This window comes from Lytechinus variegatus, chromosome 13, assembly GCF_018143015.1.
Source record: "Lytechinus variegatus isolate NC3 chromosome 13, Lvar_3.0, whole genome shotgun sequence".
Classification (NCBI taxonomy): Eukaryota; Metazoa; Echinodermata; class Echinoidea; order Temnopleuroida; family Toxopneustidae; genus Lytechinus; species Lytechinus variegatus.
The window spans coordinates 9,286,537-9,299,663 of record NC_054752.1 but is presented as its reverse complement, the minus strand read 5'-3'; the positions used below and the strand labels follow the sequence as shown (position 1 = coordinate 9,299,663).

Sequence of the window (13,127 nt, the reverse complement as noted above, 5' to 3'; positions counted from 1 at the left end):
TTTTTACTTTACTCTATTTTCTACATCAACTATCGTCTTTTATGATTCTGATGCTATTACATGAAACATGTAAAGTGATATGTCTGAAGTAGAGAGATTACAAACTACACCACCTATACAGTCCTTATAGCAGGTAATACATCAGAACGATATCTAATACCCTTTTCATAAAACCTATCCTCAATTAGCCGCCTCAGAGTAATGCGGATAATTCAATAAAAATTGCGTTCATAAACTCCGAAAATAAGCCGCATTATTTTTACGAGCGCCCGTCCTGAAAAAGGCGGATAATCGCCATGACAGTGGACACGCCCCTCCGATGCGGTTGTGTTGGAAAAGGGTGACCTTGTGACCGCACCATGGCAATTATCCGCATTATTTGGAAATGCGTTCATAAACTCAAAATCTTATCCCGATGCCGCTATTATGCGGATAATAGCAGCATCAGAGTAATGCGGATAACTCTTGTCCTCCTCCAATTTTTACGACCAAATTATGCTGCTATTAGCCGCCTAATTCATAGTAATTGGGTTTATGAAAGGAGTATTAAAGTGCGTGTAGGCCTGTATTATTTCCAGTGCCAGTGCACAATGACGTGTCTGCACTTTCTTTCGACATGTTCAAGTAAATTTACCTTTTGAATTTTTTCAAGATGAGGAGAGGCAACATACATGTATCCTCAACCTCATGGTACACACCACAATTTCCTTTCTTCTACCCCTTTCATAAACCCAATTATGCGGCTAATCGCAGCATAATTTGGTTGTAAATTCGGAGGAGGACCAGAGTTATATGCATTATTTTGATGCTGCAATTATCTGCATAATGGCATCGGGACCAGATTTTGACTTTAAGAACGCATTTCGAAAGTAATGCCGATAATTGCCATGGCGCGGTCACAAGGTCACCCTTTTCCAACGCAACCGCATCGGAGGGGGTGTGTGCGGTTGCCATGATGATTATCCACCTTTTTCAGGACGGGCGCTAATAGCGCAGATTACATGTATTTTCAGAGTTTGTGAATGCAATTTTTGTTGAATTATAATTGGAGGATTGGTTTATGAAAGGGGTATTGGATCGCAAGTTCCCTCCACTTCTTCTCATTCATACTTTTGCATTGGGTATACTATAGGCTACATGCCTTCATGTACCTTGATCATACCTTGGCTCGCCTTTCACTGTAGACCCACATGCACCAATTTAATGTTGTGCCACAAGAAGGTGAATGTTGTGATGGTAAACATACGTCCGTGGCCTGATAGGGCCTGGTGACATTTTCACTGCCACTGAACCCAGACATCTCCTGTCAACGTGCTCCACGATGATTGATTCTCCATTCTACAACCTCAATGGCAAACAGTGTGCTGGGAGAAATAAGACAGGAGCATCCCCCATTCACACTCAAGAAAAAATGAAATTTTTTATTTCATTCTCCATTCTACAACCTCAATGGCATACAGTTTGCTGGGAGAAATAAGACAGGAGAACCCCCCCATTTACACTCGAGAAAAAAAATGAAAATTTTCATTTCATTGTTTGAAAAACATCTGAAATAGAAATACTCTGAAAATTCATTTTGCCCAATATTGATAGTGGGACCAGCAGACGCTGTGCAGTGCCAGATTGACGTTGCTTCTATCCCTTTATCGTCGAACACAAAACAGGGTAGCAGGCAGCAACTCCCATCTTTTGGCACATTTTGTCTGATGCGGGCAGGCCGGGGCTTGAAGTCCCCACCTCACGGTTGTGAGACAGGTGCTCAGTGCTCTACCTACTGAGCAAACACACAGGCATATGCAGAGCTGCCAAGTAGTACTTATTTTCAGTATTTAGTACTGAAAAGTGAGAAGAATACTGATTTCCTCACCGAAATACTGATTTTCAGCTTCAAAAATACTGAAATGTTCCTTTTCAGGTTGGCAGCTCTTTATTGGTGTGCAAACCCCTCACTCAAGGGAAGTGGTCTGAATATGCAGCCTAAGGTCCTATATGACCTGTGTGCAGACTGCAGAAGGACCCTCTTGTGAATCAGCATGTTTTTTTTATGCTAGTCTTGTGTGAAGACCAAATTGTTGATCAAATTCTCAATCAGAGTGTGAACCATGTTTGCAATCGGTGCTCTGAAACGGCGTTCAAAAACACCTATTCTGTCTTTTCAGTGGAAGCGTGAACACACCCTTAATAAACAGATTTAACTACATATATAAAGGTATTTTTGAAAACTTTGATAAATTATGTTATTAATAGCTTTTCATATGAACAATAACATCAAGCTGCATGTGCAGTATATTTTACAATTTAGTGTTGATAAAACAAACTGTTGAATTATGACCCTCCTTGAGATGCCATAGTTTGCCAAACAGTGGATATTTTTTATGGGGATGTGAGCAAAAAAAATGTGGCGTACTGTAGGCCCATTACGAGTGTTATGCAAGGCATTTGTTGCAAATTTGCAATAAACCTGCTGTGAATTGTGCTCGGAACATTGATTGGTAGAATGTCATCATTACTGGTGGTTCTTTGAAATTGTCTTCAAAATATCATTCAAGAAAGAAAGAAAGAAAAAAATGTAAGTACAGTATTTTGAATGTTTGCTATGTACATGTACAGCATTGCTAAAATTTCCGGACAATTGTGTCAACCTTATGAATTTGTGATTGTGGTTTTATGGTGGAGACTCAACATGTTGGGCTACAATGTATGTACATGTATATGCACATGCATATGCAATAAACTATCAAAACATGCAGCATTGACATCTTTTATTTTAAATTTCTCAGCACTTGGAGAGTAGAATTTATGAGAGGAGAATTTATGAGAAGAGAATTTGTGCACGGTGTATGTGTAGCAATGAGTACAGGCCTACATTTCAATTTCTGGTGGAAATAATAGTGATGTCTTCTTGAGCGCATACACCGTCCAGAGACGCTGTAGTACATGTATGAACATGGATCCTACTGGTAGGATCCATGTTATTAATGTGCGTCAAAGTACCATTGAAACTACACTTTTACGAGAGGGGTTTGTAATTTCATCATTTTGGAGCAAGAAGGGTGTAAACTGACTACGCCTTTCTGCCTCTGACAGACATGTGCCATCCATAACACGCAGCACTGTAAAGGTGTGGTGAGATCAAGTTCTCCTTAAAGGTGAGGAAAACAGACCCCACCTCAACCCAAGCCATCGTAAATCTTAAGATTAAAGGGGTAGTACACCCGAAGACGATTTGTTTCTAATACAAAAACATGAATAAATAGAAACAAAAAATATTGGGGAAGGTTTGATGAAAATAAGAGAATTACATACATGTATGAATTTTCAAAATCTTTAAGTTATAATATGATATAAATTCCATTTGATGATGGAACATGATGAATATAAATATCTTTTTTTTTTAAAGGGGTGGTCCAGGCTGAAAGTATTTATAGCTTAATAAATAGAGTAGAATTCACTAAGCAAAATGCCGAAAATTTCGTCAAAATCGGACAACAAATAGCAAAGTTATTGAATTTCAAAGTTTAGTAATATTTTGTAAAAACAGTCGTCATGAATATTCATTAGGTGGGCTGATGATGTCACGTCTCCACTTGTTCTTTTGTATTTTATTATATGAAATTAGGTTTATTCAATTTTTTTCCTCCAAGAACTAGAAAAATTTGATTGACAACTGATTTAGTGCATTAGATATTTATTGCTGCAACTTATTTCATTATAAGGGAGACATTTTATTCACACAAGTATGAAATAATGAAAAAAATATGATTTTATGTAATAACATAAGAAAACGGAAAGTGGAGATGTGACATCATCAGCTCGCCTAATGAATATTCATGACGACTGTTTTCACAAAATATTGCTAAACTTTAAACTTCAATAACTTTATTATTTGTTATCCGATTTTGATGAAATTTTCAGTGTTTTGCTCAGTGAGTTCTACTCTGTGTATTAAGCTATAAATATTTTCAGCCTGGACCACCCCTTTAAGTACATACATAGAAGGGGGTATGAAAAGAATTTGGTTGGTGTTGGAGTTAAGTTGGCACTCTTCAATCTAGTAGATTGTCTGCGCCAAATGTGTGATATATCCATGTTTAATGAAAAAAAAATCATATTTGGGGAAAAGTTAAAATACAATTTTAGGAATTGCATATACATGTATGGCATCACAAAATCAAATTAAAAAAATAATAAATTTCATAGAGTTTCATTATTGTTTGATGGATTATTTTTTAATTTTTCTTATTTTATGAAATCCCCTTTCAATTTTGTTGATGCAACTTCTTATAACCGTTTTGTGCGACATACATATTGTGACCGAAATAATGGTTCTAAACGTTCGCACGAGCAATTGTGAAAGCGCCTTTTATCAGGGTGAACTATCCCTTTAAAAGGACAGCCACTTGTGAACAGTGTATGCAAATTATCATTTGGGGTCTGGAAAGGAGCTTACTCAAGACTAGACCTCTAGAGCAGGAGGGTAATTTGGGTTCGGAGCAATTAGTGGGGGTCGTTGTGAATTAAATGTAGACATTTAATGGGGGTATTTTATAGCGATACTGAATGAGTTTTCACTCTATAAAGCTTTTTAATATGGACTCCTGGAATTTGTCTCTGCAGTGTACTATGGGTGTATTGCACTGTGTAGTGAAAGTACTTCTGTGTGATTGAGTGTGTTTATCATTAATTTGTAAACATTGAAGACTGAAAATCTATTACACCTGTAATTTGGAGATGGAAAGGGGAAAGTATTGGAAGGGAAGGGCCCAGGCCAGCCTTGCCCCTCTCCCAGAACTGGAGACACTTATAAAGTATTGAAATATTGCTCAACAAATGGCCATAATACATGTATGTCAATGCATCAAAGTGCAAAAAGGGCTGTTTTGAATAAGAATAAAAACATTATTGATACTATGAGGGCACTAGATAGTACCTGTAGAAGCCAAATTCAACCTCAAGTGGCAGAAAAAAATGCCAAATTTATTTATAACAGCTGAAACTCATTCCATTATTTCTAAACTTTGTTTATTTTTTGCTTGCACACATACAGACACAAACACAGCAAAAAAAAAACGGTGTTGATTTAACACCAGCCTGGTATCTCTATCGGAAAACACCAGAGAAGTGTTAAAACAACACCAGTTTAGAATCAAAGCGATATTGTTTTAACACTAATTGGTGTTGCAATAATGCCTATCTTGTGTTAGCCTAATGCCAAACTGGTGTTGTTTCAATACCTCTGTTGTTTTCCGATATAGATACCAGGCTAATGTTAAATTAACACCGGTGTTTTTGCAGTGCACACAGTGTTTGAAGGGGGCTACACCATTTGACTTCCCCAGTTCCCCTCATACATGTATCTGAGCAAGCACATATGACATAAAGTCTACTCGTTGGCGTAACTTTGTATTTATATGGCAAGTGCCTACATATGTACATGTACATGGATGTGTGGCCTTGTATATTTCGGCAGTACACTGTATATGAATACCCTTGTTTGTTTTATAGCCTGGAATTGAGGCTAGATTGAAGCCCAATTAATCACAGAAACTAGTACATACATGTAACTACATATACATGTACAGTGTATAGTGTGCTTCTGTTTTTGTTGTTCGTATAATATAGCCTGGTATTGAGGCTAGAAGCGTGATTAATCACAGTCATTAGGGCCCAATTTACATCAATATTGTTGATCAGCATAACGAACATGATATGGCGTAACCTATGCCTTCATTGGTGTTCAATCATACTCGCCATGTGGGTCTGTCTGTGAAACTGTCACGACTGTGGAACATGAAATCCTCAACGCTTGCTCATCAATCAATGACCACTAATCATCAGCATGAAAGATATCCTCTTTCATTCCAACCATTTAAAGGGAAAGTTCACCCGTGATGTAAAAGTTTGTTTCAGTGAAAAGCAACCCCCCAACAATAAACAAACAACAGAAATGTGTTGGGGAAGGTTTGAGGGTAAATCTGTTGCAGAATATCATGTACATGTGTAGAAAGTTTCGAGTTTGTGACGTCCCAAGCGAGCAGCTCCCCCGTTTGTCATATAGCCTAAAACTGACATTTTCTTTGAAACTTTAAAGTGATATCATTTGTGCTTTCAATAGGCCTAGGATATCTTCAAACATCTTTCATTCCAATTTCTAAAAGGAAAATATTTTCATTCATCACAAACCATTAAAAATTGGGATTTCATGGAATTTATATGTTGAGACATGGGACACCTGCCCACATACATGTATAATGATGGTGGTATAACAAATTCAAAATTAAAAAATTCATAACTCTAATAATATCCTGTGGTGGATTTTTTTTGTCAGACTCTTCCAAATTGCTGTATTGTTTTCATTCATCAAGAATTCAAAACCAACATAAAAAATTATCAAGGTGGACTTACCTTTAAATTGACATGCATGTACATGTACATGAGCACAATAATCATCATAGGATTGGAGCCAAGAATACCAAATGAATGATGTAGAGAATCATTTGGCACTTTAATGGCATTTTGATGAAACCAGTTTCTTCATGATTGCCTCATGTCCAGATTGTCTGAATGATTCTGTTTACAATACAGAGCTGACACAATGGGCTTATGGGTAGTCTGTAGGGAATTTGGGTTGTCATTATTGTTGTACAATCTGAAATTAAATACAGTATTATTGATGATAGAGTCAAATAAATGACAGAGAATGTAAGGTTCATATGATGATATGAGTGCAGTGCACATAATAAAACCACCAAGTTTGAAGTTCAATTCAATAGATTACGCCCATGACATGGGCTAGATATTTTGACAACTGATTGTGATATAGACCCTACATGTACTGTAAAAGAATTGAATGCCCAAAATTTGCCTTGAGCGAAAAAAGTTACAGTAATAATGATAACTTTGCATTAAATACTGAAGGATATTTGTATGTCCAACTCATAATAATGTCAGTTTTAATAGGTTGGGAAGTACAGAGCTTAAATGTTACAGAAGTCCAAGCAACTTTGATAACAGAGTTCTGATATCCATCAGCAAAATATAAAGATAAAATGGACTTACATGCAAATCCTCATATTTCTCTATGAAGATATTTTTTCAATGTACATGTACATGTAACTTATTATATTATGCATATTATTATACATGAAATTATTTTTTGAGTGAGTCCTAATGGAGAATCGAATGACAATTTTTGACTATTGGAGACAATTCATTACATGTTTCGTTTCGGGGGGGGGGGGGGGGAGCTATGTTTTACAACTCTATGAAGTCTGCAACATTGGATATGCTGTCACATTGCACATATTTTGAGCATTTTGGGGGCCAAGTCACCTCAAGCTCATTTTTTCCCCTTGGATTGTTGACTCATTTGCCTAGTTGCCTCCTTGTGATACAGATGTTTGTATAGTATGAAGCTTTATCATCCCCATCTTCACCATTCATAGATTAGATTCTTCTAAAAATGTTTGTACAATGGGAAGATAAATAATTGATAACAACCCAAGGCCCTCCCATGTATTCTATAATCCCTTTATAAAATATTCACCATTTTAGCACAATGTTTTCATCTGAATATTTAATTTGAGCCCAAACAAAGAAGGGCCTTTTCACTCATGACTGCACAGGATACATAGATGTCTACATATGACTGGTAATTTTATAGACAGTGTACAGCCAAAGATGCAAGACTTGTCAATACAAATCTTCTAGTGTATAGCATATTACACATCTCATGCCGTCTTCAAGGGGGTACTGCAAAGTATTATAATACTGTACATAGTGCACCATATAAAAAGCCAGATTACAAACTCTGTCTTGCGATTACCAGTAATGATATTCATATCTTCCCCTCATCTTCTCCATATTGAATATTTGATTGGAGATGATTTCTCAAATTTCATTTTGATAGCAACTATTAAATGACCCGCTTGTCCTCATCCCCATATCAATTCATGCCCGGTCTTCTCTTTGTGGACGAAATGAGTGAGTCACCCTGAAACCTGTGATGAACAAAAACCGCAAGGTCTGTGTTTTTGGTCGAGAGTTTCTGTAAACTTTAACAGGTCAATTTTATATTGACTCAAACCCCATAAAGCATCTCAGGTTTTATCTGTAGGATGTCTGGGTGTAAAAAAGCTTTTTCGTTTGACCCTTGTGTGCAGTCATTTGTATATTGTACAGCATTATACATTTACCCACAGAAGTACAGAAGAAGTTATTTATTATATTTATTAAAACTAAGCCTATTCTACCTAAATAATTACGACTCATCTAAATTATTTCAAAAGAAACTTGATATTAGTGCTAATCTATGTAAAGTAGTTTTGCTTTTGTTCCCTTTTTGGAGGATGCCATGCGATTTCAATCTTTATTGTTATTGTTGAATATATTACACAAAAATGTAGGCTCTACGGTGGAATCAATTTCCATGATACTACTTGATATTAGATAGTGTATAACAGTACATGTAGACATTACTGAAGTTGGGATTTATTTAGCTTTTTAAGCTGATGATAAAAAATCAATTTTTTTCGTCCTACAATATAGCTCAGTGCATTTCTTTGGTCATTTATTTAATCACATTTGATAATCTAAAGGCGGACTTTCTATTTCACATGTACATGTACTAAGATTTCAAAAGACTTGTTAGCATTGTGCAGCACAAGTCTTTCAGGGAGTGATTTTCACCTTTCATTTTAATTCATTGCTAATTTGTTTTCATACCCTGTAGGAGTAAGAACTTTGATCAATCACAAATAATATACCTTTCAGTAGCGGGTGACACAAATATACATTTACAGCCTGTGACCCTTGGAAGTGCGATTGGTCATCTTTTATTGTACTGACATTTGGACCCTTTTTCAATTTCTACCTGTATATGTAGGCCTTCATTAAATAGTTTATGGGCTATTCTGGGTTGAGCTGATATACATGTGTAAGTTTTTTTTTATCATATGTGACACTATAGGCCTAAAAGCATGAGTGAATTAATTTTCATAAATGTCTCTATACAAATACTAAGAGGAGGTAATGTATGTCATTAAAAATCATTCCTTTTTTTCTTTCTCAGAGTCCGGACTACTGGGTGCAAGTTCACAGTTTAGCGAGTCAGAGCGAGGGCGGTATACTGGATATTGATGATGTTGTCTCGGATGTAGCTGATGACCGTGAAAAGGTAACAATCTAGAATTGAAAAAATAATAATTTTAATCATGTGAGGTGATTCGGTGTAGTGGATATCTCAATGGACCATGGGTTAATTATTGCATCCGAGTTGTATTCCTCCACTCTGGAAATAACCCATGCATGAAACTTCACAAATTATCTCAGTAAAAACTGACAGCACCATGCCTTTGAATTTTATTAGAAACCTATTCGCTTCATGAATCATTGATTGGTCTAGGAGGAGCATAGGCCCTACATTTCATTTGTTTTTGATATAAGTCATGTCCTTGAGTAAGATGTTTTTATGCTTTGTCTCCCCAAATCTACATGTTAATATGTAGTAAATTGCTACATAAATGATAATGACTAATTTTAGTTTTAATTGGTAAAACAAATAGGCCCGTATTCTGAAGTTGGGTTTAACTTAAACTCAGGTTTAAAGTTGTGGTTTAAGTATGGGAAGCGAAAAGTATCAAAATTTTTATAAAGTTGTATGTTTCTTTTTTTTTTTACTGTGCTCTTTCCTGATTCATCGATGGTGAAGACTATCATCTATTTATACCTCCTACACAATTATGAATGATTTGAGAGCCGAATGAGCTGAAAGCATGATATCTCTACTGTTATTGATTATGTAACAATTGGCTGTCCATACTTAAACCACAACTTTAAACCTGAGTTTAAGTTTAACCCGACTTCAGAATACGGTCCATAGGCTCCTGTATTGGCCTATTATATTTTGTAGTTATGTTTCAGCGGTGCAACATTGAGGCCTACACTTCGATCAAAGACCTTTGTGATATGCAGGAGATAATATTCCTCTTACTTTTATCATTTTATATTGAAAATATCTGCAATATAGAAGTTACTTTTTAAAATTCAAAGACTACTTTTGCTGAGATGTAAAGGATGTAGGGATTTTTAGCATGTGAAAGCAAATTACCATGTTTAATGTGAGGAAAAGAGATTGTGCATCCTTTTACAGGAATGTGAAGAGTATTGTATCCCAGCTGATCACAACCACGACTTCAGCTGGTTCATGTGTTGATGAACAAGTCCTCCCGATATACTTAAAGGACAAGTCCACCCCAACAAAATGTTGATTTGAATAAAAAGAGAAAAATTCAACAAGCGTAACACTGAAAATTTCATCGAAATTGGATGTAAAATAAGAAAGTTATGAGATATTAAAGTTTCGCTTCATTTCACAAAACATTTATATGCACATCTCGGTCGGTATGCAAATGAGGGAATTGATGACATCACTCACTCACTATTTCTTTTGTATTTTATTATATGAAATATGAAATATTTTTATTTTCTCGTCATTGTCATGTGAAATGAAGTTTCATTCCTCCCTGAACACATGGAATTCCATTATTTTAACATTTTGTGCTTCAGGCAAGGAGGTCCTAATCATCAAATTCGTCAAATTGAAATATTGTATAATTCAAACAATAAAAAAAGAAATAGTGAGTGACATCATCGACTCTCTCATTTGGATGTAACTGGCTCGTTCATATAACTATTTTGTTTAAAATAAGCGAAACTTTGAAAAGTCATAACTTTCTTATTTTACATCCGATTTTTGATGAAATTTTTAGCAATGTACTTGTCTGTTTTTTTCTCTATGGATTCAAATCAACATTTTTCTGAGGTGGACTTGACCTTGAAGATAAATGAGTGTGTTTCGAGAACCTTGCAGTAAAAGCTCATTTCATGGGAAAGTCTGTATCTGGTACAGTATGAAAAACTGAACTTTTGAAATTGTGAAATCTAAAGCTGAAAACCATCAAACTGAAGATTGCCAACACAGATAAGCACACATGGGACAGTGTAATACATTATTGCTTGGAAAAAAACCCCAGACATCTGGCTGGGAGGAATGTTGTGATTAGTAATCTCTGATTACTTTGCTCAGTTTTCAGCAATTACACAATTTCTTTCAGATTCCTTATGTACATATTTTTTATTTATACATGTGTGCATGGTAATTTTATCAAAAATTAATTTTGAAATCGTTAACCACAACTGGCATTTTATCTTTAAGAGCAACCCTTTTTTTCTTACAGTGGAATGCATGTCTTGTTATCACTGTTGTGACATGTTCTTTCATATGTGGGTTAAGCCCGAAACTCCTTTTTCATGCCTCGCCCCAAAAACATGTTTCAACTTCTAATTTGAAGTTGAGAGATTCGGCCTTGAAATCAATTCCCTAAGAATGCAATGACCTTTCATATTACAACCATAAATTTGCCGATTGTGATTTTTCTCTCCTCATTTTACTGTCAAGCGTTCTCTGTCATATCTGTGTAGCATGAATGGATGATTTAAATCTTGACGAATTGGGGCAATCAAAATGGATATAATTCTGTCTTCGGCAACGCTCCCTTTTAGGCTATCATGGCATCTATTCGAGTAAATCCGGGTTATTGACAAAAATATCTGTAATAATTCTTTATCAAATTTGGTTTATAAGAACCTAACTACTACACAGATGAAATCAGATAAGGGGGCTATGTACGGTACCGTAGACCGGCAAACATAATAAATTCAGTGGTAAATGGATGAAAATGAACCAAAATATGTAGGGCAGGCCAAAGCAGGGTTAACTTGATTGGTACAGTTGTATAATGATAATTGCCCCAAAAGTTCGCAAAGAAAAAAGATAATAAGATGTTTTTGAAATAGCAGACATGGTGTGTATTTCTTCAGCAAGGCATTAACCCAAATCGTGTTGCACTCAACCCAGTTTAGGTGATTTTGCAGCCCCTATGGTTTATACCTGGCAGGATGACATTTACGTGTAATTCCTTAAACACTGTAGAAGCTGTGGTGTTGAAACTGACACCGGTTGGTGTCTCTTGAGGACCACACCCTGGGGTGTTAAAATTACACCCTAGATATTGAACATAACACCAGAGAGTGTAAATGTGTCAACCAAAGGTGTTGTTATAAAACCTCTAGGTGTTAAACTAACACTGTTTATTAACACCAGTGAAATAACTGGTGTTATGTACACTGGTTACACCACAGTTTTTGCTGTGAATGAACAAGTGCTTAAAATGGCAAGTTAGAGGCTTAGAGCCGTGGTATTGCACCTCACAATTGATTATTTCTTGATAGATGTTGATAAAAAAGCCTATTATTATTATTGTCAATGAAGGAGGCGCGATAGCTCAGTCGGTAGAGCGGGGGATTCGTATTCCGATGACCCGGGTTCGATTCCCACTTGGTGCGCTAGTGCCCTTTGGTAAGGCATTAATCCTCAGTACCAGGTCCTTCGGAGAGGACCTTAAGCCGTCGGTCCTCTGGTTGCTTGCTTACAAGCATTCATGCTTTCTTAGCAGTCAGGTAAAAAATCACCACCAACCGACCGACCGACCCACCCCCCCCCCACCCACCCACCCATCAATCAATCAATATAAAAAAGAAAGTTGTATGTACTGTGAATAAATGCCACTGAAACATGAGGAATGGATAGAAATTTGATAATTTTTGAAGGAGCGTGTGAGATTGCATTAGGGCTAAGTTTAGGCAGGGACATCACTGGTTTAGGCCTACATCTTTTTTTCTACACAGATCAAATCAGTGGAATTTTATTTCCACCTTGAGTATGGAAACACTTCAAACCACTGTACTTGATGATTTTGAGATATTTAATCTCGCCTGAGGTGTATAGATATATGATCCTGGAAGGTGTGATTCAAAGTTTAACCTTTGACCTGAGGTGACCTCTAACCAATCAACACCAAACTGTGTCCAATTAGTATTTAGACGATCTGTCAATTGGCACTGGGGAGGGAAGTGGCTATGAATGTGATGATTTGACATTTTTCCTGTTATTTTGTCTGAAGATTGAATCAACAATTTACAGTTACCGCAGCAGTTGCATAATGTATGTGCTTTCCTGTCATTCAGTCAATCAAGTTCTTCATGTTGGAGGCAGCCCAGAGCATATG

General features: G+C 36.3%; 1 protein-coding gene across 3 annotated transcripts in view; it reads left to right on the top strand.

Annotated features, from left to right (window-relative positions):
- The window catches only part of LOC121426111 (partitioning defective 3 homolog), a 95,149-nt gene that overhangs the window by 21,942 nt on the left and 60,080 nt on the right, over positions 1-13,127 (top strand). For 2 of the 3 annotated variants that reach the window (XM_041622276.1, XM_041622278.1), the window contains exon 3: positions 9,071-9,175. In XM_041622276.1, coding sequence (XP_041478210.1) covers positions 9,071-9,175 — 105 coding nt within the window. Of the gene's footprint in view, positions 1-7,990; positions 8,024-9,070; positions 9,176-13,127 lie in introns of those variants that run through there. The other variant, XM_041622279.1, reaches the window with a different exon arrangement.